At 41.1% G+C, this 26,637-nt stretch overlaps 1 protein-coding gene across 3 annotated transcripts in view; it reads left to right on the forward strand.

The window, feature by feature from the left end:
• Positions 1-26,637, forward strand: part of DTNBP1 (dystrobrevin binding protein 1) — a 131,079-nt gene that overhangs the window by 25,171 nt on the left and 79,271 nt on the right. For all 3 annotated transcript variants that reach the window (XM_058732933.1, XM_058732931.1, XM_058732932.1), the window contains exons 5-6: positions 6,931-7,063; positions 18,589-18,721. In XM_058732933.1, coding sequence (XP_058588916.1) covers positions 6,931-7,063; positions 18,589-18,721 — 266 coding nt within the window. The remainder of the gene's footprint in view (positions 1-6,930; positions 7,064-18,588; positions 18,722-26,637) is intronic.

Here is a 26,637-nt window from a genome sequence, read left to right on the forward strand (position 1 = left end):
AATGTTAAGAATTGAAGAGAATGCTGGGGCGCCTGGGTGGCGCAGTCGGTTAAGCGTCCGACTTCAGCCAGGTCACGATCTCGCGGTCCGTGAGTTCGAGCCCCGCGTCAGGCTCTGGGCTGATGGCTCGGAGCCTGGAGCCTGTTTCCGATTCTGTGTCTCCCTCTCTCTCTGCCCCTCCCCCGTTCATGCTCTGTCTCTCTCTGTCCCAAAAATAAATAAAAAATGTTGAAAAAAAAAATTTAAAAAAAAAAAAAAAAAAAAAAAAAAGAAGAGAATGCTACCAGTTATCACAGAGAGCAAAAAGATTGAGTTTATGAACAACTCTGACAAATTTGAGAACTTAGATGAAATAGCAAAAATCCTAGAAATTTTTACCAAAATCAATTCTAGAAGCAATTCAGATAGGGAATAGGAAATTGCATTAGTGATTAAAAATTGTTTCTGCTCAGAAAGTGCTGCAGAGTTAGGTAGAAGAGTTCTATCAAACTTGGGGAATCTACCATTTCAATGTTAGACCAACTCTTGTAGCAAATGAAAAAGAGGAAACTGTGCCCAACCCACTGAATGAGACTAACGTAACTTTAATACTGAAACCAAACAAGGGAAGTATGAGAAAGTGACACTGAGGTCCAGTCTCACTCATGAATATAGATAGAAAAATTATGAACAAAGTCCTCATCTCTCGCTTAACTTCAGTTTCTGAAAGTCGGATGTTCCATGCAAAAACTCTGCCAAGGAGTCTATTTCCCGTATTCTAAATTGGAAAAGTTATGACGTGTCACCCACAGCCCTCAACCAGCTTGCTTAACTGTATTTAAAACCAGCAAAATGTCTATACCTGGAGCAATCTGTTAGGATGTAGAGTGCTTAAAGCATAGTTTTCCGATTGATTACCAGACTTTTAACATGACTGTTAATAAAGCGTTGCTTATGTGCAGTCGTGCGGCCTCTCGGCGCCAGCAATATGCACCTCCTTTGTGGATGTGCTCCTCATGCTGTATCGTGATTGTGATATTCTAACAGCTGTGTTTGAAATACAATTTGGGCATCTTCTCGCACACTGTTTTAAAGTGGGGGTCAAGCTGGTATGTAAAGTTTTCCTATGTAAATATTAGCCGGCACTTGGCATTGTCATGTGGATGTCCTGTGAGTGCTGGATGATCAACAAAAGGCATTCTTTGGCGGACATCTGCACTGTATGCTTGTGTTGGCAGACAGACCCAGCAATGGGTAAAAACCAAAATCCTGTCCGCCAGGTCTATTCCAGGATTAAAAGGTTGACATTAGAGATTTGATAAATGCAACTGACCGCGTGAATATATTAAAGAAGAAAAATATGTGGCCATCAGATGCAGAAAATATAATGGACCAGTTGTATAATATCATACAATTAAACACAGGGATTCAGTACAATTCAGCATCTAGTTAAAGTAAAATGATTTAGCAAGTTTTTATAGAAAGTAACTTCTTTGTCCTGATAAATTTCCCCAAACCTGAAGTATTTATGTGACTCGCAGCATATCAATCCCATATTCAGCCATCTTGCTAAATCTGCTTTTCCAATAATTTGTATGTGGGCCCGGGAGTTGTTTTGTGTAGATGGTAAGTTTTGTTGCTTCCCTCCTAATGTGTACAACTTCCATTTCTTCATATCTTTTATACTGGGTAGAACCTCCAGAATAAAAGTAGTTGAAGACCTTCATTCACATTTTGACTCCATCAGAGTTAAATGTGAAAGAGAAATTACATCTTTAGGAAAATAGTGGGCAACCTTTAAGACCTCAGGGTAGAGAAAGATTTCTTTTTAATGTTCATTTATTTACTTTGAGAGAGAGCACCAGTGGGGAAGGGGCAGAGAGAGAGAGGGAGAGAGAGAGAATCCCAAGCAGGTTCCATGCGGTCAGTGCAGAGCCTAATGTGGGGCCTGGTCCCATGAATCGGGATCATGACCCAAGCTGAAATCAAGAGTTGGACGCTTAACTGACTGAACCACCCATGTGTCCCAAGAAAGATTTCTTAAGGCATAAAAAGTACCAACCAAAAATACTAATAATTTTTATCAACAGTTCTACTCATTAAACAACACCATGGAAAAGTGAAGCAATTCATAATACAGAGGACAAGTGTTCATAAAATAGGAACAACAAACCAATAAAAAGAGGGCAATAACCCAATAGAAAAGTGAGCAAAAGCTATGACCAGGCATTTTACAGAAGAAAATAAAAGAGTGGCCAGTAAACATGAAAATGTGTTTTGGAGTTGATTAGTAATCAGAGAAACACAAATTGAAACCACAAATCTGTACTCATTAGATTAACAAAAATTTAAGCCTCGAGTGTCTGTGTGGATGGTCATTATTTGCAGAGGACAGTGTGGTTTCTTGCCTTGCAAGAAACATGATGAGGAACGACTAGAACTAGAGGGTGTAGATCCATTGCCACGATTGCATTAGAAAGCATGAGTTGGCACTAAGTAAGAGTTGAAGTTGCATATACGTCTCCAAGAGCAGTTCTGTTCCTGGGGATATTTCCAGAGCATTGCAGCTCAAGCTTTCCCCTGAGAACATTGGTATGGCACATATTTCCTCTGATAATGTTAGCTTTGCATTTATTACCTAGGAAATAGAGGAGGCTCCTTGAAATCGGAGGTGGCTAGGCCCGGGAAGGTGGCTACTTATCCCAGGTCTCATTGAGCCTGTCTGGGTGGTGAGGGCACTATCTTGGATGCAGCTGTAACTCATTTGTGAGACATACACATGTGCACCGGGAGACTTATACCAGGATGTTTGAGCAGCTTTTCCAGAACTTTCGGCAGTTACACAGTCCCATCTACAGAATAAATTCTAGTGTTATTCGTAAAATCAAATACCATACAGCAGGGACGATTAGTGTACTACTGCATCTGTGTGAATCAGCATGGGGAGGCCCACAGTGTTCACCAAAGACTGTATTCTGTAGAGGAGCTTTAACAGATAATTCTTTTGATTGTACAAAGGGTTTTATAATGAAATATATAGGAGAACGAATTTCCTGTAAGATACGTTGTTGAATTCATGCTATTTGAGGTTCTTAAATTTATTCACAGCGTTATTGTAAGACCCACATCTGATCAAAAGTACCTCTGTTGTTTTCCAGAAATACAGTATTCAGCTTTAAAGATGAAAGTTTACTGGGGCGCCTGGGCGGCTCAGTCAGTTAAGCATCCAACTTCACCTCAGGTTATGATCTCACGGTTCATGGGTTCGAGCCCCATGTTGGGTTTTGTGCTGACAGCTCAGAGCCTGGAGCCTGCTTTGGGTTCTCTGTCTCCTTCTTTCTACCCCCCTCCCTCCCTCTTTCCCTCCCTCCCTCTCTCTCACTCAAAAGTAAACAAACATTAAAAACATTTTAAAAAATGAAAATTTATCTTAAATTCCTCTGATGTATTGTTGAGACATACGTAAATGTTTAAAACATCTATCTTTAATATGCACGGTGTTAACCTATGATGAGTTTATTTGGTCAGACTGTCGCTCGTGTGTCTTTGGTGGCCTTGAACCAAACAGTTTCAACCTGCTGGGGCAAATACACTTAGGAACCATTCAGTCTTTTCTGACCCATTATTTTATACTCATCTTAAATTTTAGAGCTAGTTCTTACTATATAGTCTTAAAATTCAGATGGTATCTTAGAAAATGAACAGTTGTGGTTTGTCTAGGCTTTTCTACACCTTTTTTTTTTCAACAAGTTCTTAAATTTTTTTTCTTTCTAGCAATATATAAATGAATAGTTAATGATGTTAGGAGTTAGACTCTGAGGGCAGTTTTTAAAAGTCAGACTCTCAGTACATTATTTTCTTATTCCTATTATTGTGAAATACTTGTTTGCCTTCAAATTGAACCCTTAAGATTCATGGTTTAACAATTTGAAGTGTAAGCTGGTTAAATTAGACGTGCTTGTCTGTCTTTGCAGTCCAGCATGGCTCTCTTCTGTGGTTTCACCGAACTGCGTGCTGGAAATCCTGGTTTCTGCGCTAGCACGTTTGACCTTGGGCACCTAACCAAGTCTCTCTGTTGTTTGTTTCCTCATCTGTAAAATGGCACGCATAACACCACCTATCCTGCTTACCACACAACGTTGTTTGGCAATCACATGAAATCATGTCCCCCAAAGCGCTGAACTCTTGAGTTTCGTACACAGTTGGGTACTATTATTAGCTGTCTTGGCATTCGTTGGCATTCTCCTTCCAGTGTCTTCATTCTGCCTTTAGTACCCAACAGAAGGAATTTTGGAATGAAGCTGTGGGTTTGTCTTCCTGCTTAAATTTGATTTCCTGGTGTTCGATCTGGTTTTACTCAGAACCGTTTATTTAGAGGTGGAAAAATTAGCCTTCTTGTGATCATTTCTTATCATGAAGTCAGGTTGATCGTTTTTTTAGAACCTTTTCTTTTGCCAGCATTTTCACTTCTTCCTTTCATACAGCCTGTAGCACAAGCCCTAGAATATTAAGCACGTGAGCTTCAGTGTCAGATTCCGTAGGATTGATCTCAGTCCACTCTGGCCCTTGGGAAAGTGACGTAACTTTATTACGCCTCAGTTTCCTCCTCTGTAAAATAGAGGTGATAATAGTGCTTAGTTTATAAGGTTGCTGTGTGCTCTAAGCGAGATAATGTATGTAAATCGCTTAGCACAGGGCCTCGTACACAGAAAATGCTCAACATGTTTTAGTTTTATTACGTAATTATTGAATCCTTTCAGTCTCTCATTCTTTCCTTTTAAAATGGCATGTTAGTGTATTCTGATATATTTTTTCTATATTATATATATTATTTCTCATATCCTATATTCAGAATATAATTTTCAGTTTTCTGGAAGGCAAGAACTAGATTGTAGTTGTTTTAATATTTATGCTGCACTTTAATTTTCAGTAAGACATGGTTAATATCAAAAAGTTGTTCTAGATTTTTCAGATTCACCTGATTAACCGGGATAGTTAAGCTTTAACAGACTTTGTAAAAAAAGAAATGATCACTGCATACCCAGAAAAATATATTATTTATCCTCAAATCAGCCTGTGATAGAGGAATTATTTTTTCTTCTTTAGAGTTTAAAACCCGGAGCAAAGAGAATTTGGGAGACCTGCTACCAGGACATAAGCATCAAGTGGGCAGAATTTGTTCTGTTTCGTTCACCATTGTGTCCCCATAGCCCAAATAGGGAGTGGTCAGGAGAAGTTTGTATGGATAAATTTTATGAACACAGATCCTTGTTTCAAGCCTCAGTTCTCTTAGTCTGGCATCACAGCTATATACATTAACATTACTCAGCATTACTTAGACTCCTCTTAGGGATCTTTATAAAACTGGTTGGCAGTAGGCATTTAAAAAAAATTTTTTTAACGTTTTATTTATTTTTGAGAGAGAGAGAGAGAGAGAGAGAGAGCGAGCAAGCTGGGGAGAAGCACAGAGAGAGGGAGACACAGAATCCAAAGCAGGCTTCAGGCTCTGAGCTGTCAGCACAGAGCCCGACATGGGGCTTGAACTCACAAACCGTGAGACTATGACCTGAGCTGAAGTCGGATGCTTAACTGACTGAGCCACCCAGGCACCCCGAAAATAGGCATTTTTAAGTAAACAAAATTAATGAGTGGTACAGCTTGAGTAAAACTTGGTGTCACCTCTCCAGCTCAGTCTGGAGAGATGATGTGGTCTTCACTGCAGTGTGGGCTGAAAAGCAGGGGGGAGGTGTGCGAGCCTGGGGACAAGAGTGAGGAAACCAGGCGGCTTCTAACCCTCTCTGTCTGAGCTTAGTTCTTTTGTTTTCATGTTGAGAATTTCTTGAATGTTCAAATGTCGAAACCCAAGCAATCTAGCACCACGTACAAATAATTTTGCATCTAGTTTTGATATTTTATTTCTCTAAAATAAAAAGTTCTCTGTTACTTTAGTGAGATTCAGTAACAATTTGTTATATTCGTGCTCTAACTGCTGAAAAATCTTAATCTTGGGATGTGTAAATTGTCTTTTTTTAAACCGTGAACTCTGATTTTCAGACAAAATTCAAATACATTTTCTGTTAGATAATGAATTTGCAGTCTTTTTCATTTACTGTACTAATGTGGTATCTTTCACAGTGCTTGCTTACCATTGGTGATGTTTTCAGAAGATGACCTCTCCTTGATCCTTCTAAATCTTATCCTAAGTCTTCTCTCTCCCACCGTGTTACGACCAAAACAGAATTGTCTGGGAGAAACTGATGACTGTCATTTTTTCCACGGTCCTCAGTAAAAGAAGTTAGAATTCTTTTAGGCCGGTCTAGTATGTCACTGCCATGCTATTAGGAGCCCTTCACATCTGAATTCCTTGTTGACATAAATCCTTTTCTCCTTTTTCTGGAATTGATCACTTGCCTCAATCATTCCTTCGTAGACAAGTACTGTTGACCTTACTTTATGCAGTACGTTCCTCTTTAAATGTAAATTGAATCCTATATATTATAAAGGCATCAAGGAGCTTTTCTGTTAAAAAAAATTCCTTTTGTAAAGCAAATAATTACCCGGTAATTGTGTTTCGGGTTGTTTTTTGTTTTCCTTTTGGTTGTTAGTGTTGGTTTTTTGATTTATTTTTCTTCTAGATTTGGATTTTCAAATACGTAGTTTACTCAAAAGTAGGGTGTACTTAGAAGTGATTTCTGAGGTCATTTCTGAACTTTCTCTTCTCCGGGTAAAGATGCACGGAGACCAACAGTAATTTGAGGTTTTCCGCACTGAATATTAAGTTGGTTCTTTTCTAAGAAAGAAAACAACTTCAGTTTTCTTTAGGTTGTCCTGTTGTGGGACACCAGCAGAGGGGTTTTTAAAGCTAAAGTTGAGCAACTCTCATTGTGCTGACTGTCATTTCCTTGTGCCTGAAATCGGGTTTTGCTTTACTCTTGCTCCTCTGTGTTGCAGCTGGTGGACAGTGAGGTGGTTATGCTCTCCGCACACTGGGAGAAAAAGAAGACGAGCCTCGTCGAGTTACAGGAGCAGCTACAGCAGCTTCCAGGTCTAATAGCAGATTTAGAATCCATGGCAGCAAATCTGAGTAAGTGTTAACGTTTGTGTCTGTACATGACTTGTAGGAATGAAAATAATTTGGACAGAACTCAATATGAATTCAAAGCCTTCTAAGACTACATTACAGTCTTGGTCAACATGATTTTGTTTGGAAAAGAGTGAGTTATAGTTAATTTCATGTTCTGATTAACTGAGGATTAGGCAGGGAATGGTTTTAAAGTCTAGAAGTTATTTCTAAAATATATGCTAACCTTTTCTGCCTCAGTTCAGCTTAGGAAATATAATTTGTTGATTCTTAGAGTGACTCAGGGTTGTGTGTGACATCAGATCTCTGTTTAAAAGTATAAATGTATAAAGTAAAAGGGGTTATAGTGACTTGTTCTGGTTGTAGAATGTCCTCTAAAAGTCATTGCTTTAAAAATGAGGTCTTCTTAGAGCTTCGTATCTCCAAATAGGTTTTTTTCCCCTCCTTGAACACTTGAGAGATGAAAGAAATCCAGTTCAATGAGGGTATCTGTTTGGCTAAATTGATACCTTGTGGAAGTTTATATGTATATATTTATAATTATATATATAATTATAATTATAAATACATATATTATAGTTTTCATCGTAATAAATTACACTCATATTCTTGATTTCTTGAGTTTATAATTTTTTTTTTTTTAAATTTTTTTTTCAACGTTTTTTATTTATTTTTGGGACAGAGAGAGACAGAGCATGAACGGAGGAGGGGCAGAGAGAGAGGGAGACACAGAATCGGAAACAGGCTCCAGGCTCCGAGCCATCAGCCCAGAGCCCGACGCGGGGCTCGAACTCACAGACCGCGAGATCGTGACCTGGCTGAAGTCGGACGCTTAACCGACTGCGCCACCCAGGCGCCCCGAGTTTATAATTTAAAAAATGCCTTTTTTCTTTGCCAGTGCCACATTTTAGGATAACACTGTGGCTCACTATTTTCTAACCAAGCTTAAGATCTTAGTGAAATGTAGGAGTAGGAGTATCTACATGGGAGATCAACTTCCTGGGGCAATAACCTGATCCAGTGTTGTAGGTAAGAAGGTGAGGATACCCTATCATCTCTCCTTGTTTTTCAGTATTTTCTTTTCTTAAGCAAAACAAAAATGATTTACAAAGCAAATCATTAGTAAACTTGACAACAGTTTTTTGTGTGTGGATAAAATGGACCCGAATGGTATTTAGAATGCCGTTGCTGGTAACCGTAGCTAACATTTATAGCACCTGTTATATGTCAGACATTGGTAGGTGCTTTACAAACATTACCTTTAATCCTTACGTGAAACCTTTGAAAGTAGCTATTATTATCCCATTTGACAGCTAAGGAAAGTAAGACTTGGAGAGACTCTGGCTCACTCAGGGTCACACAGTTCAGTGAGATGTGGATGCAGGATCCCCGTCACAGCGATGACGCCCTCAGTGGGGATGACAGTTCGGAAGCTGTCAGTAGCCTCTTGGACGGACTATTCTTAAGTCTCTGGCTGTTACAGAGCTCTTCTGGTGGTGGTGTTTTGTGATTTCCGAAGGCAGGGCATGAAAAAGCAATTCTGGGTCTTAAGAGAAATGTCAAATAGCTGTGGTTGCCCTCTGCCTGACTTCCCTCTTGTGGGGATAGTAATGATCCTTGTCCGGCCTTTGATGGCTGACTATGGAAATAGTCTCCAAGATATTTGGAATTTTCTTCTTAGCCACTTTCTTTTGGCTTATCTTCCTGTATCTAACAGAGTCATTTGCTGTATATTGCTTGTGTGTATGTCTTTGCAGATAGGATAACCTCCCTTCTTTTTTTCCTAGCTGGGAGTACATTCTGTTTATAGATGTTCTTTGTTCGATAGCGCTTTCCTGATTAAATGCATTCTGCTGCAATTCTAATTATTCTTGTAGTTAATTCTGCTTGGGAAATGCAGTTTATAGGCGCCTTTCTTAAAATAGAATATACAGGCATACCTCAGACATTGTGGGTTTGGTTCCAGACCACCGCAATAAAGCAAATATTGTAATAAAATGAGTCAAATGAATTTTTTGGTTTCCCAGTGTATATAAAAGTTATGTTTTACACTACAGTATAGTCTATTAAGTGTGAAATAGCCTCATGTCTAAAAAAATAGCGTGCGTACGTACTTTAATTAAAAAATACTTTTGCTAAAATATGCCAACCATTACCTGGGCTTTAAGTGAGTCATATTCTTTCTGGTGGCTCTTGCCTCCATGTTGATGGTCAGGTTGGTGTCTGCTGAAGGTGGGGTGGCTGTGGCAAGTTCTTAAAATAAGACAGTAATGAAGTTTGCGGCATTGATTGGCTCTTCCTTTCATGAATGATTTCTCTGTAGCAGGTGATGCCGTTTGATAGCCTTTCACCCACAATAGAACTTCTTTCAGAACTGGAGTCCGTCCGCTCAGACCCTGCCGCTGCTTGATCAGCTAGGTTTATGTGACGTTCTACATCTTCTGTTGTCCTTTTGACAGTCTTCCCAGCGTCGTCCCCGGGAGTAGATTCCAGCTCGAGAAACAGCTTTCGTTGCTCATCCATAAGAAGCATCTCCTCGTCAGGTTTTATCGAGGTGGCGGCCATTCAGTCCCATCTTCAGGTTCCACTGCTAATTTCAGTTCTCTTGCTTTTTCTCCCACATCTGCAGTTACTTCCCGTACAGATGGCTTGAACTGCTCCAAGTCTTCCATCAGGGTTGGAGTTACTTTCTTCCAAACTCTTGTTCATGTTGATATTTTGACCTCTTCCTATGAATCATGAATGTTCTTAGTGGAACCTGGAAAGGTGACTTCTTTGTTGAAGATTTCCAATTTTCTTTGCCCAGGTCCATCAGAAGAATCACTATCTATGGCAGCTACAGCCTTGTGAAATGGATTCCTTAAATACTAAGACTTGAAGGCCACAATGACTCCTTGATCCATGGGCTGCAGAATGGGTGTTGTGTCCGCAGCATGAAAACAACGCTAATCCCCTTGTCCACCTCCATCTGAGCTCTTGGGTGACCAGGTACATGGTCAATGAGCAGTAATATTTTGAAAGGAATCTTTTTTTCCTGAGCAGTAGTCTCCACAGGGGGCTTAAAATATTCAGCAAACCATGTGGTAAACAGATTTGCTGTCATCCAGGCTTCATTGTTCCCTTTAGAGAGCCCAGGCAGAGTAGATCTAGCGTAATTCTTAAGGGCCCTAGGAGTTTTGCTGTGGACTGGCTTCAGCTTAGAGTCAGCAGCTGCATTACCCCTAACAAGAGAGTCAGCCTGTGCTTTGAAGCCGGGCATTGACTTCTGTCCAGCTCTGAAAGTCCTAGATGGCCGCATCTTCCAATTGAAGGCTGTTTTGTCTACACTGAAAATCTGCTGGTTAGTGTAGCCACCTTCATTAACTACCTTAGTTGGACCTTCTGGAGAACTTGCTGAGCTTCCAGTCAGCACTATTGGGTTCACTTTGCTCTTTTGTGTCGTGGAGACGACTGCTTTCCTTAAACCTCACGAACCAACCTCTGCCGGCTTCAGCTGTTCCTTCTGCAGCTTCCTCGCCTCTCTCAGCCTTCATAGACCTGAAGAGAGTCAGCGCCTGGTTCTGAATTAGGCCTTGGCTTAAGGCGTGCTGTGGCTGATTCGATCTGTCCAGACCACTGAAACTTTCTCCATGTGGGCAATAAGACCATTTGACTTTTTTGTCGTTCATGGCTTCATTAGAGTAGCACTTTTCATTTCCTTTGAGAACTTTTTCTTTGCATTCACAACTTGGCTGGCTGCTGGGTGCAAGAGGCCTAGCTTTCAGCCTGTCTCAGCTTTTGGCATGCCATCTTTACTCAGCTTAATCATTTCTAGCTTTTTTAAAAAAAAAACAAAACTTTTTTTCTTTAACGTTTATTCATTTTTGAGACACAGAGACAGAGAGCAACGGGGGAGGGGCAGGGAGGGGCAGAGAGAGAGGGAGACATGGAATCCGAATCAGGCTCCAGGCTCTGAGCTGTCAGCCCAGAGCCCGATGCGGGGCTTGAACCCACAGACCGCGAGATCATGACCTGTAGCTTTTGATTTAAAGCGAGAGATGTGTGAGTCTTTCCTTTCACTGAAACGCTTAGAGGCCATTGTGCAGTTACTAATTGGCCTCATTTCAGTATTGTTGTTTCTCAGGGAATAGGGAGGCTCCAAGGGAGGGGGGGAGATAGGGGATTGGCCGGTTGGTGGAACAGTCAAAACACACACGACATTTGTCAGTTAGTTCAGTTAGGTGCACCGTCATCATGGGTGTGGTTCGTGGCATCCCAGAACAATGATAATAGTAACATCGAAGATTACTGATCACAGATCACCCACAATAATCATTAAAAAGTTTGAAATATGACGAGAAGTGCCAAAATGTGACATGAACACATGAAGTGAGCAAATGCAGTTGGAAAATCAGCACCAGTAAACTTGCTCAAAGCAGGGTTGCCACAGACTTTGAGTTTGTAAAAAAAGCACAGTACCTGCAAAGCACAACAAAGTGAAGCTCAATAAAACACGCGGTGCTTGCATTGAGGTCTTCTTGAAGAGGGAATTCTGTTTGCTTAGAAGATACCTCTGGGGGCACCTGGGTGGCTCAGTCGGTTGAGCGGCCAACTTCGGCTCAGGTCATGATCTCACAGTTTGTGAGTTCGAGCCGCGCGTCGGGCTCTGTGCTGACAGCTCGGAGCCTGGAGCCTGCTTCGGAGTCTGTGTCTCCCTCTCTCTCTGACCTTCCCCCGTTCATGCTCTGTCTCTCTCTGTCTCTCTCTGTCTCAAACATAAATAAACCTTAAAAATTTTTTAAAAAGAAGATACCTCTGAAGTCTGGCTGGTTGGTTTTTATACATACTGCTAGTCTGAATTACCATTAGCATTTGAAGCATGCTGTCTTTGGTTTTTACTATATTGCTGTTTTTTGTCTGATATTGATCCTTAGTAATGAACGAGTAACTGTAGCACAGATAGCTGGTCAAATCTGGGAGTTCAGAGGCCTAGTATTTGTTGGCCTAGAATTGTTGGCCACAGAGAGTGTTTTGAAATTGAGACTTTTAGATAAGTAACTTAAACTTCTTGGAATGGGTGCTGATGCTCTTTACAATAGGAAAATATCTTAAAGCCAGATTTGGTGGGCAGAGTCGTGTAAACATGTATCTAGATCATTAAGGTATTTTATGAAGTCATTTTAAGGAGTTTATGTATCATTCTTAGATATTGGAAACACTGCTGTAAATGTTTGCTCATGTTACTGGATTCTTTTATTTTTTGGTAGCCTCAAAAAAGTAAAATATCTCTTACCACCTGAACACTTTGATATGTTACAAAGCTTAAATAGTTAAGCAATAGTAAAAAAGTTTTAAAAACTAAGGACTAACTGACCTGTATACAGTCACAGGATTCCCCTAACTTCTTTGAACCTTGTGCTTTGTTGCTGTCAGATCTAACATTACATCCAACCAGTCCCTCCATCTTCGAGGCCACACAGCACTTTTAGTCTTGCTTTGCTTTCTAGGGCATCTAGAGATGCTTATTACAGAGTAACAGATTTACATGATGTGAGAGATTTGAACCTTTGATGATGCTTTTAGCTCCCTTATCCTATTGCTTAATACATACGACTTCTGATTACATGATCCCTTGGGAATTGTGAAGTAAGAATGGATAATTCCTTCATTTTTTTCTTTTTTCAAATGGATTGTGATCCCTTCATCTTACATAAGCCTGTGTTTAAAAATAATTACTGGTAGTTTGTCATTTAAAAAGGAAATGATAAATACTGGGAACTGGAAAATAACAGTTGTGGACTAGTCTCAGACCTAGGTTTGGATCCCAGTTTTGCAACTTCCTGTGAGACCCCATGCAGGTTTCTTGGCTGCTCCAAGCTTGCTCCTTTGTCTGCAGAAAGAGAATGAGAGTACCTGCCTCCGAGGGCAGTCGGAGGGTTGAATGAGATGACAGGTGTAAATATAGCACTCTACTCCATGCTTAGCACCAATGTGGCTTCTACTGTGAGCCATGGGCTCTTTGTAGGCTCTGGGAATACAGCACTGACCAACACTGGGTGCCCCCCATCGAGATGCTGACTTTCTAGGGGCGCCTGGGTGGCTTAGTCAGCTAAGCGTCCAACTCTTGATTTTGGATCAGGCCGTGATCTCATGGCTCATGGGATCAAGCCCTGAGTTGGTCTGTGTGCTGATAGCACGGAGCCTGCTTGGGATTCTCTCTCCGCCCCCCGTCCCTACCCTGCTCGTGCTTTCTCTCTCTAAATAAATAAATAAACATTAAAAAAGAAAAGATACTGACGTTCTAGCGGAAGTCTCTCTGTAGCCTTTGAATTTACAAAACCCTTGTTCTTTGACAGAAGGGTTTGGATAGATGTTATGCAATTTAGCTTGTCCTGTAAAACTATGTAGAATGCAGTCACAGCATGAAATGTGTTGATGAACAGGGTAGCATTCTGAACATTGAGAGATCGTGTATAAGGAGACAAATGGAATGTTGTCAACCAGATTCTGTACACGTTCTTCTTCTGAAATAACCACAGCATGCCTTTTATCCTAAAACTGGTAAAATGTTTGAAAAGTATTTGTTGAATTCTCTTGAACTTCCACTAGAGGGAAGCCTAACCCTATTCCTTTATTGAAGTTTAAAATGTTAAGGGCTCGTCTGAGTTTTCACTGTTGCTTAGTTTATTTTCAGTGACCTACTTTGAAAAGACTGTTCTCGTCATCCAGAAGAATTTGTGAATTCTTCGATAACAAAGTGCTGTAAGAGAGTGACAGCCATATACTGAGCTTCTGTCTTTCTTTTGCTCCGACCTAACCTGATAACGTTGTTTTGCTTTCTTTTTACAAGTTGAGAGGGCGTCTGGCAGGGAGACTGGCACAGCTGAAAGTGTTCCGTGAACTAGATTATTTTATTGTTCAGGTTATTTCTGAGATTAGACCGATCAAGAGGCGTATTAACTCTCTTCAGACGCCTTTTCATGTACTACAGAGACCTCGTTTGTTCCATAATGGCTTTTGCAAATTAATGCACTTTTTAAAGTTCCTCGTTACCATACTGTCACTGCCGTATTATCTTAGTACATAAAAGAGTAATGGAAGCATTTGAAGAATCTTTCAAGTCTTTTAGTACCTGGCCTCTGTGACCTCTGGGTTTGCAACCAAAGGAGATTTCTTTCTTCCTTGAGGCTAATTAGTGTGTTAGAAAAGTAATCACTAAGTATGAAATCATTTTAGTGTGCCAGCCCATTCTTTGTATATCAGTGGTTCTGCTGCAGATAATACGTATTTGAGACAAATGGCACAAAGAAAAATTCCAAAGAGAATCGCTCTTCCTCTGGGACCATCTCCCCACAAAGATTTGTGAAGCTCTTTCCTGCACAGCTGTCAGGCATTCCCACGTGGCTTTTCACAATAAAACTCCACCTATCTTTTCCACTGATCGCTAAGTGAGACATATGCTGTTGTTACAGTGAGCAAAACGGTCAAGTCTGAGCTTCTTGTCGAGGTATGTTTGTGTCTGTGGAGGCCTGCTTGTGTTTTTATGTACACACGTTCCCTATGTGATTCATTTCGTAATGGGAAATGAGAAGGCTGTGACAGGGGCGTTCAACTCTGCCATTTAGGTGTAGTATACGATATTCAGAGGACATCATCCTGTATATGCTTGTCATTATCACTTAAAGGGTTTTTTTTTTTAAGTTTTTAATTGATTTTTGTCAGTACAGTGGATCTATGTTTGATTACTGATTTCAAGCCTGTTAAGAATTAAAATGGAAAATTCCCATTGCTTCTACTGTTGTAGCTCACTGATTTGGGCCTTATGTGACACACTGATGACAAAGTGTTATCGTGTTGTCTAATGTTTTCTAAGTACTCTGCCCATGTTTAATTTATTCTTTTTACAAAATTTAGCATAGCCTTCTAATATTTAAGTTAGAGGAACATGAATCATGCATTTGCTTTTTTGGTTATTATTTTATGTTTTGGGGGGATAGAATCATTCTTAGTTGAATTTGGTTTATATCCTTTGTATTAGGGGATACAAAGATACAAACATATAATTATTACCTGTAAGGCCCTCACTGATTCCTGAGAGAGAGGTTAGTACACAAATGGTTGTATAACATCAGAACATAAGTTCTGTGTAAGGGTCAAAGATGTGTGGAAGCTCAGAGGAAGAGAGAGCCCTGCAGCCCAGAGGAGGAGTAGCACCACCCCCTCCCCCGCCCCGGACCCCCCAGCCTGCAAGGGGAGCGTGAGGTTGGGCAGTAGAGACAAGCAGAGGCATCTCAGGGGGACAGGTGGAGTCAGCGAGACAGGAATATGAATATGAACGACTCATCTTGGAGTGTTGAGTGGTCCTGAAGGTAAGAAGTGGTGAGACTGGAAAAGTAGGTTGTGGCCCCGGGAGGGGTGGGGTTATAGATTTCAGGGTACTAAGTTAAGGAGTTAAACTGGATTCTTAAAGCACTCGGGAGCCTTTAACTTTCCAAAGGAGAGAACATAAATATGGATTTGATGGTAGCAATAAAATGGCCCCTTATTCTCCCAAGTATTCTAGATCTAGATTTGCCATTCAGAAACATAACGACAGGATGCTGTCATCCAATTAGGAAGGACATATGGTTTGTTTGTTTCTTATATAGTAGTTCCAGGTTGGTACTAAATCAGTCACATGTTTCACTTGGTCGCTATTTTATTAACCCAAGTATGACCTAGGGTGTCAAGTTTCATATGTATCTAGAAGAGAATTTCTCTCCATGAGAAATTAATTGGCCTGCCTGGGAATCAAGTCATTTCATTCAAGTTCCCAGCCTCATCAGCTCTATAGCCAACCAACAGAGCTAGACTCTAAATAGAAATTGCCAGCTGTCCCCCCTCCCCTCCAAAATTATATATACATACACACACACACACACACACATACATGTGTGTATATATATATATATCTTCAAATATAGAAAATTATTGCTTCCATTACTTATTTTCTTTTTAGCAAAATCATTTGAAATTCAGTCCTCCTCACTTAAAAGGGATCTTAAGTCTAACAACATGGTTTTGAGTATAATTTATAGGTATTTAAGTTTGCTAGAAAAAAATGAAACTTTTATTGATTTTTTGGGGGGGTCTTTTAGATCCATAGGTGTTTACAACATGATCATTACTGGTCTACAAAATTGCTAGTTTTAAATGACCTTTGCAAAACTTAGCTAATTTTTATACATTTTTTTCCCTGCATTTTTTATAGTCAGTTTTAAATTACTTACTGTCAAATGCTAAGTTAGGTATACTTTGTATTTATATTTATTTGTAAGTATACAGTATTTATATACTTTACCCCCCTGGACCTTTTTGACATCTTTGGAAGATGTGAGTTGTTAGCCCTTTTTTCACTGCTGAGATGTCTCCCCTCATCTGTCAGGAGCAGAGCTGGGTTTCCAAGCTATGCTTCAAAGCCCTACTCCTGACCGGTCCCCTGTAAGCTAAGGATGACAAGGTAACGTGCACGATGCTGCAGGAACCGAGTAGCTTAGAGTTAAATGGATTCCATATTAAATTTAATTATTCTAGTTCTTATCACTAATCAAAGTGAAATAGCCGTTTAAATAATCCTATTAGCTATGATCCCCTTTTAAGACCCTGTCAAGCTGGTTATAACAGAATGAGCTGAATATTGCTTCTTCAGGGCCAGTAGTACCAGCTCTGACACTAAGGCTCCTATTAATTTTTCCATTTAGTGTAATAACAGAAAATAATCTAAACAGCAATGAATATAATAACATTATTTTGCTTGTTTCCCCCCCGTAAATTCACTATGTACTGTTCAAATCATTATTGAAAATCTCAGATTCAATTCCTCATTGATTGACACTTAGAGTTTACATACTGTTCGAGGTAAGGCTTTCCATAATCATATATATTAACAGTCTTTTGTAGCCCCTGAAGATACATTCAAAACTGTTATGAACTGCATTATCATCAGCCCTTTGCAGACTTCCCAGTGCTTGACAGTATATCAATATAAGTCAGTACCTAAAATGTCTTTGAAGAGGAGTGCTAAACTGTCATCACGTTTGTACTTTTCAGTAACATTTTATTTTCCACCCCAAATCCGTGTCTTTAAGCCCTAAGCCTTACCAAATAGAAGAGGAGGGAGGCTTTATAGATAGCATAGATATTTAGTCAGATCTTTGGATCAAAGATTAATGACACAAACAGGCCAAAATTTGCATCCTAATAAACCTAGAACTGCAAGTTGAAATTTGAGGAGTTTGCTTCCAACCCAGATGCCCACAAAGCTTATTTGGAAAGTCCTCAAAGTCTAGTGGCTGCGTGAAGGAGTTCGATGCACAGAAATTATAACTGGAGAGCGGCACAGCCAGCTTACTCCTTGTCTGCTGCCCCTTGCCTTCCCCACTGGGCGGCTGTGACTTCCAGATCTGGGAGTCGGTCTCTTGCTGGACCTTTCCCTCACTCTTCGTCATCTGTGTTAGAGGCCACTCTTTTGAGTTTCCCGAGCATCGCATGCCTCGCTCTGCCAGGCCATGTTGTCTCTGGCAGAGACATATGGCATATGTCTCCCCTCTACTTTAAGCTCGAGGGGCACAAGGACTGTCTTTTTCATCTCTGTATCCCAGGATCTGGCGCATGTAGTATTTGGTAAGTGGCCGCGGTGCTGTTTGGGTTCTAACGTCTTTGACGTCTAAAACTTCTCTGCTGTCTGAGAAGACAACCGGATTCTCCCTTCTGCAGCTATGAAGTCTTGGTTCACTTGGTCCCCTATCAATTCAAAATGACTGTTGTGTAAGAGAGACTCGGTTCTGATTCCCAACTGCCCTTCAGTAGCTAGGTGACCTTGTGCAAGGCGGTGAATTAATTTCTGCAGACTTTGGTCTTGAATCTTTTAAATGAAGGATGTGACTGCATAATCTCCATGTTCCGGTGAAGCGGAGAGCTCTGTGGCCTTAGAGGCACAGTAGAGACCGGTGGACTGGTGGGCAGAGCTGTCTCTTCCCCACCACCCGCGACCTGTGCTTACTGAGCACCTGTCCCTTCTCTGCCGTGACTTGTGAAGATTGACGTATATCATTTGCCAAGGCAAAACAAGTGCTCTGCTCACGTCACTTAGAATCTCAAATTTTAAATCACGCTTGGTATAATTTGTGTTAATTCTAATTTGCCATATTCTCATTTGAAAATTGATCATTCACATGTGGTAGATGGGATCATTAGGATATCACATGAGATTAATCACAATGCTCTGTTGCCTCCTCATCCTGGTTAATAGCGTATTTAAAGTGTGTTGGAAAATTACGTCTTGGAAATGAAATCTAAAAAGAAGCTCCAGACAATTTGAAGTGTATTTTAAAGTGGGTCAGTGTGTTTTATTTTGCTTCAAGAAAGCTTAATAAAGAATCTTAAATAAAGGCAAACCAATTTCAGCTTTTAACTTTTGGACATTTTTTTCTTTCTTTTCTCCATGATCGAGGATTCTGATTGTTTTTGTTTTGTTTTTGTTTTTGTATTTGGACCTTATGTACTTTCAGCTCACTTAGAGGCAAGCTTTGAGGAAGTAGAAGACCACCTGCTGAATCTGGAGAATTTATGTGGACAGTGTGAATTAGAAAGATACAAACATATGCAGTCCCAACAATTGGAAAGTTACAAGAAAAAGAAGAGGTGAGTTTGCAAAATTGGTCAACGGTATTCATTTTACGTGCTGTTCTTTGTAAGTTTGGGCTGATGAAAGACAAAGGTCGCAACTTGTAAAGCTCATTGATAAGCTTTCCAGAACATGACATATACATACACATGAATTTTGGTACCCCTGTCTGTTGCCATTTTATGGAGATGGGCTCTGGAAAGCTAAGGATAGGATGACTGGGGCGCCTGGGTGGCTCAGTCGGTTAAGTGGCCAACTCTTGATTTCGCCTCGGGTCACGATCTCACGGGTTCTTGAGTTCGAGCCCCGCATCAGGTTCTGCTCTGACGTTGTGTGGAGCCTGCCTCAGATCCTCTGTCTCCCCTCTCTCTGCCCCTCGCCCCCTCAAAAATAATAAATAAACGTTAACAAAATTAAAAAATTAGAGGGGAGCAGAGCAACAGGCAAAGCTTTCCCAGAAAGCAGGAGCCCTGACCTCATTTTCTCCCAGTGGCATATCTGGAACTGCCTTTTTCCTTTTCTTTCTTTTCTCCTCCTTTATTATTAGAGCAGGAAGAAAAGGAATCAGAGCCCAGGGTGTGGAAGGAGATTCGTTGGGTTTGAATCTCTGCTTTGTCACGTTCTGGCTGTGAGACCTGAAGCAAGTTATTTGATCTCTTAGCCTCGATGTCACCAGCTTGTAGTGAGGGTAATAATATACCAGCTTCATTGGGTTCTTGTGAGGATTAAATGAGGTAGTAGTTATCAAGTGCAGAAAGTGCTCTGTAAGTATTAGTTATAATCAGGATTGTTGTCGTTGGGCTGATGTGAACTGGATGCAGGAGAGAAGCCCCAGGGTGACAGCTTGTGGAACCAGCTACAGCGTCCCATGCAGTGCCACCTGGGATAGGGTTGGAAGGTCCACGGGCAGTCCACGGTAGCCGACAAGAGTGCCCGAGACAGTCCGCCGTCTGCCCTGTGCAGAGCGAGGAGTGGAGCTTTGAGGGGGTTTGTGATAGGTGCAAGGAGACAGAAGTCATGGGGTTGGAGTCAGGCTTGGGTCGAAGAGCAGACATAGAGGGAAAGGGAGAAAGATGGGTTAGGCAGAGCACCCTATTGATTTTAAGATTATTGATAAATTGAGGGGCGCCTGGGTGGCTCAGTCGGTTGAGCGTCCGACTTCGGCTTCAGGTCACGATCTCATGGCTCGTGAGTTCGAGCCCCGCGTCGGGCTCTGTGCTGACGGCTCGGAGCCTGGAGCCTGCTTCGGATTCTGTGTCTCCCTCTGTGCCTCTAACCCACTCGCATCCTGTCTCTGTCTCTCTCAAAAAGAAACAAACATTAAAAAAAACACTTAAAAGGTTATTGATAAGTGGAGTAGTTCTGGGTCTAGGGTGTGGTGATTATAGGAGGAGGGCGTTGTCGACACCCACAGCAAGTGCTGTTCACTGGAGTGCGGGAAGTAAGGAGGGGAAGCTAATACATAGGCACTGTAGATTATCACACTGATGTCATGGTCTTCTAGAATAATGCCAAGGGATAGAGCAGAGATGAAAACTGAGTATTCAGAAATTTTCAGTCAGGTCCTTGTGCTCCATCCTAGGGATGGGTCTTAAGTGTTACTGAACCATAAGGATCACCTGGGTGGTGCTTAAAATGGAGACTCCTGGACTCCATCATTGGACCGTCCCAGTGCCAAAGGAAATTCCAGCGGTTTTGCTGTAGACAAGCATTCCAGGTGATTCTGATATGCGCACTTCAGGGAGAGACCTTTTGAGAGACAACCGGGAGGAGGTGGGATTGGGTTGTGTGCAAGCTCTAAATGGAAGAGCTTCAAAAGGAGCTGCAGGGGGGGCTGTGAATAAAATTGTTTGCAGAAGTTTGTAAGTGTATGAATTTTTCTGGAGGTGCTTTCTGTAAATTGCATTTGCCTACATAGATTACCAGAGGGTAGGTGGCAGCACTGAGTATGGAGTCCTTGTCAGAGAAGCGACTTGGGAAGGAGTGGGTGAGTACTGGGACCCAGGGGGTTTCAGACTGAAGCACTGGGGCAGGAGAGATGAAGAACTTTCCCTCAAGAACAATAGAGCAGGGGCGCCTGGGTGGCTCAGTTGGTTGAGCGTCCGGCTTCGGCTCAGGTCATGATCTCACAGTTTGTGGGTTCGAGCCCCGCGTCGGGCTCTGTGCTGACAGCTCAGAGCCTGGAGCCTGCTTCGGATTCTCTGTCACCCTCTCTGTCTGCTCCTCCCCCACTCGTGCTGTCTCTCTCCCTCTCCCTCTCTCAAAAATAAATAAACATTAAAAAAAATTAAAAAAACAAACAAACAATGGAGCAGAGTTAGAGATGGTTCAGCTGGTCTACCATTTTAAATGGAAAAGTAGGGAAATACTCTGTTGTGAGGATGTTAATCATATAACTTAAGTTTATTTATAACACAGGTTTCAAGGAGCCTGGTAGGAAGGCTTAGAATTTTGAAAGGACATTTTTGCTGGAAGTTGGGCAGTTTGGGTGCAGGTCATGTGACCCTAGGAGTTACATGGCTTCTCCATCTGTCAAATGGGGAAAACAATAGGACATTATAGGGTTATTTTAAGGATTCAGTTGGTGTAGTGCTTAGAATAGTGCTTGGCACACGGTAGGTGCTATGTCGGGTGGCCAGTGCTGGCTGACTTATAGGAGTACTTGTTCAACTGTGAATAGAAGGGTATTCCGTATTTTTACGCCGTTATGTTTTGTAGCTACTTGAACACAAGAATTATATGAGCATTGTGGTTTTTCTATCCATATGCATTACGATTATTTGAAACACCTTATGTGATACTTTAATATGTAAAATTAAATTTCAGGTTTTCCTAAGTTGGTTGGACAGAAAAAAGTAATACAATGTGGAACAATGAGATTTTATATCATTCTTTTCTTCACTTCCACCCAGTGACTTAAATAATTTTAATTAATGCATTTTAATTTATATATTATAAAACGAAAATTAACTGTAGTGTTTGGAGAGCAGCATCGCCTGTCATTTAAGTGAAAGCCAAAGTGCACTGAACAGGTACGTTTCACGTAATTGAAATGACAGAGTATTCGTCTTTCAAGAGGTAGAATTGTGTAGTACCAAGAGTGTGAGAGGACCCAAGTCCTGACTTCCGTCAGTTACCAGCTTGGGCGCAAGCCATTCTTCCTTTTGTGTGTTATCCTGTTGTAAAGCTTTCCTTAATCTGGAGCCTTCTTGATTAGCGTCGGAAAGCCTTCTAAACAAAGATTACCTCTTTTTAATAAACTTAGACGTGATAAACAGATCCGTTGGTAAGCGCCTGTTACTCTGAAATACCTAGGAAAAAATAGCCTGGCTATGAGGACTCCAGTTTATAATCAGTGGCTTGAAATCTACAGGTAAAATAATGGTAACTATTTCATACTCTGACAGGCCAAATTTTTAAAACTTATAAAATTTACTTTCTATTTCTCAAGGACAGCATCAAGTTAATGTAAAATGCCTTAACAGGCAGTTTTTTGGTGAGAAATTTCAAAGGTGAGAAGTTTAAATTAACTTGTACTTTGAGTTTCCGAGACTTTGTCTAAAAAAAAAATTATATATACAGGTATTTATCTGTTAATGCTTAATAGTATCTTTGTAAGATATCTATTAATAAGTGCCAAAGTATTTTGTATCTAATTGTCTAGTGACAGTGCCTTGTGATTTAAAGTCTTTTTTAATCCTGAAATGATGATTACTGTGGCTTTAATTCAAAATTATTAACAGAAATACAGTTTGTTTTGGTTATTGTGGAAAGTTCTTGAAGACCTAAGCTTGAATTTCTCCTCTGCTATTTGCTGCCTGTATGACCTTTTGCACATGACTGATCTTTGGCTTTCCTATCTGTAGAGATAATGATCCTTTCTTGCAGGGTTATAAGAAGATAAGAGACAGTTTTGTTTTGTTTTAAGGGCCAAATAAAAGCCTTGCACATTTAACTCACAGAATCACTGATAATTCTCAGTTCTAGTTAACTTTCTAAATAAAATAGCGGAAATATTGAGTATGAAACATTGCTCAATACTGTTTATAAGCTGTAATCTTTCTGATACCTTTGACCTATTTTAATGAGCATATAAAAGGATGAAGTCTTTTTTTCGAAGAAATTGTTTTTGAAGCAATATATGTAGTCAAGCTATACACACACAGACGCACACATATGTCTACCTAAATATATATAGTTGATTAATTCTTGGGTGTAGGATAAATAATTTGTTTGGATCGACGACACTGAGAAAGTAGAGCAGTTTTATTCAGTCCAAATTCAGATCAAAATCGTCTTTTAAATAACCATGTACAACATTTATTATTCAGAGATGTTTTATTTATATTTCGGCTTCTTGGTTACTTCAATCTTGTATCAAGACTGGGAATATGATGAAGGCTGCCGTAATGACACCAAAGTAGTTTAAATTGATACAGAACTTCCATGTAACACCATGGGTTGAACACAGTCACTTGTTTTCACTGTAACTTTACAGAAACTTTACTTTTTAAAGTTACAATTCACACGAACAGAAAGACTGTAAGAGGAAGTGGCGGCAGATAAGAGACGTTATCAACATTTTGGAAAACAGGAAGATAAATGAGGAGCAGTAGCTGACAGCGGGGCAGGGAAGGGGGTAGAAGGGCCCAGACGTGAAGCATCTGGTGTGTCCCATGGGATTCTAGAAGGGCTCACGAAATGAAGGCACCTGGAACCTTGTGTTGGAAGTACACATGTGGAGAAGATACCCCCCTCCTCTGCTCAGCCTCATGGTCACCCCAGCCCCAGCTCGTCAAGCCACATAAGGTTGTTCCTGAGAGGCCCCAGACTTCGAGTCTAGACACGTGTGAGGGCAGGTGGAGATACTGTTACAGTTGGCCCTTTAAACAACGTGGTGATGATGAGCGCCAAGCCCCCACACGGTTGAATACCCCTGTGTAACTTTTGACTCCCCCCAAACTTAACTGCTAATAGCCTACTGTTGACCAGAACCCTCACTGATAACATAAACGGTTGATTAACACCCATTTTGTATGTTATATGTGTTGTTATTTTTTTGAGAGAGATGACCCTGTGGCAAGCAGGGGAGGGCAAAGGGAGAGAGAGGGAGAATCCCAAGCAGACTCCACTCTCAGCTCGGAGCCTGAAGCCGGGGCTCCATCTCAGGAACTGCGAGATCGTGACCTGAGGAGAAATCAAGAGTCCAGTACTTAACCAACTGAGCCACCCGGGTGCCCCTGTTTGTAGGTATTCTATGCCGTATTCTTACAGTAAAGTAAATGACAGAAAAAAAAATGTTACTAAGAAAGTCATAAGGGGGGCACCCGAGTGGCTCAGTCGGTTAAGGAGCCACTCTTATTTTCGGCTCAGGTCATGATCTCACGGTACAGGAGATCGAGCCCACCACCTTGGGCTCGGAGCTGGGTGTGGAGCCTGCTTAAGATTTCTCTGTTTCCCTCTCCCACTGCCTCTCTTCCTGCTTGTGCTCGTGCGCGCTCTCAAAATAAGTAAAGATTTTTTTAAAAAAATCATAAGGGAAGAGACATTTACAGTACTATACTGTGTTTATTTCCAAAAATAATCTGCGTATGAGTGGACCTGTGCCGTTCAAACCCGTGTTGTTTAGTGGTCAACTGAAAATTGAAAACAGAGAGGTCAAGTGAAAGTCTGCGTATCAAACGGTAGGGCTGTTTAGGCCTCTTTCCTCACTGGCTCCTAGAGCTCTGGGAGCCAAACTTTCATCCCCTGTGCAGATTATTGGAGGGCTCATCTGAGATATTGACCAGCCCAAGAGGAGAGACCTGCCCGTGTGGACGTTTGGGGGAGTGGTCTGATGAAACAGCAGGGTCCACACCTTAGCACCTTCCCGTGCTGAGCTCTGTACTTGTGTATGTGACTTCCAGTCGGCTTTGTCATGCTTCACTCTTCAGTATGAATGGACAGCTGAGGAAGAATATCCAAATGAGGAAAGCTTCCAGAGAGAAAAGGGGCAAAATAAATAGGAAATAAACTAATAATAGTTTATAATGCCTTGCAAGAGACCATTTTGCATTTATGAGACATGAACAGGATGCTACAGAAAAGAAATAGAGAACAAGAAAGAGCTCTTAGAAATAAAATATATGATAGCAGAAGTATAGAATTTCAATTGAAGCATTGAGAGATAATGATCAGCCTCTGTGTAAGAGAATAGAAAAAAAGAAAAGCTGGGTGCCTGGGTGGCTCAGCCGGTTAAGCATTGGACTTTAGCTCAGGTCACGATCTCAGTTTGTGAGTTCAAGCCCTGCATCAGGCTGTGTGCTGTGTGGATCCCACTTTGGATCCTCTGTCCCCCTCTCTGCCTCTTCCTCACTCGTGCTCTCCCTCCCCCTCTCTCTCAAAAATAAATGAATTTTTGAAAATTGAAAAATACAGCAAGATTGGGGCACCTGGGTGGCTCAGTTGGTTAAGCTCTGACTTTGGCTCAGGTCATGATCTCATAGTCCGTGAGTTCGAGCCCCACACCGGGCTCTGTGCTGACAGCTCAGAGCCTGGAACCTGTTTCAGATTCTGTGTCTCTGTCTCTGTCTGCCCTTCCCCTGCTTGTGTGCGCGCTCTCTCTCTCTCTCTCTCTCTCTCTCTCTCTCTCTCTCTCTCTCTCTCTCAAAAATAAACATTAAGAAAAAAAAGAATTTAAAAATACAGCAAGAAAAGCTAAGAATGTGGAGAAAGTAGGAGAATTCCTGAGTCTCCTATCTTACTACTAGAAACTTCAGAAAGAAAGAGGAAAAAAAGGCAAATTAACAAAGACCTAATACAACACAGTTCAGAACTGAATGCTATGAATGAGTTTGGAGGGACCCACCAAGTACCTGACAACATGAGTGGAAAAAGATCCATTGTCAATACATATTGTTATAAATTTCACTACAGTAGGAATAGAGATCATAAAAGCCTTCAGAGAAGGCTTAATATTAAGGTTCAGGAATCAAAAGGAACTTCAGCTTTTCAGCAGCACCCCCAGAACTGGAAAATGATTTTCACTTCATATTTACTTAGCGACATTAGAGCAAGGAAATGTTCATTTCCAGGCGGACAAGGACTCAGATTTCGCTCATGCGCACGCTGTATCAGGAAACTACGGGAGGACGTGCTCCACCAACAAGGGAGTACAACAAGAAGGAAGAACGGACACAGAAGAGGGGTGCATTGCAGTGAGGATCCATCCCCTCGAGAAGAGAAACAAAGGGAAGGTCCAGGGGGATGGCAAAGAGAAATTTTAGCAGGCCTGGTGAGCAATCCAGACTGAAGAAGGAAGACCTTCCGGAGGATTCCAAGAGCAGTGTTTCCAAGGAAAACAAATAAAACGAATAGGTTGTCTGATATGCTTGAACGTGTTGAGAGTTTTATAAGCTCTGATGGTGAGTTTGGTGATCAATTAGTGATAGGTGTGATGTTTTGAAAATGGGGCAAACAAGACAACTGTTAACACTAAGGGAAAACACAGTTTTACAAGAAAAGAAGTAAAACACTGCAAGACTCAGTTATAAACAGTATTTCTAGAACTCTGTAGTAGCTAACATGGGAGTAAACCAGAATTGTGATGTAACTTGCTGGAAAGATGGTGTAGAAGCCTGCTGTATTGCAGGGTCCGCAGGAGGGATTTAAGAAAGCTAATCCTCATCTTCCACAGCAGGAGATCAATAACATTTAAAATAAAAAATAAAAAAAAAGAATAAATACCACCGTTGGCATATTATTGAGAAATAATGGAGGAAAATACCAGAAGAAATAGCTCCAAGAATGGAATGTGGCTTCTTGTGGAAAGCAGGACAGAAAGGTGGAGAGAGCAGGGCAGGAACTCTGATCTTCATCACAATCGAAGCCTGTGGGCACTGTTTGACTAAAGGAATGTACATGCATTATTTTGATAAATATAAAAATTGAATTA

The sequence above is a fragment of the Neofelis nebulosa genome, chromosome 6, assembly GCF_028018385.1.
Source record: "Neofelis nebulosa isolate mNeoNeb1 chromosome 6, mNeoNeb1.pri, whole genome shotgun sequence".
Taxonomy (NCBI): domain Eukaryota; kingdom Metazoa; phylum Chordata; class Mammalia; order Carnivora; family Felidae; genus Neofelis; species Neofelis nebulosa.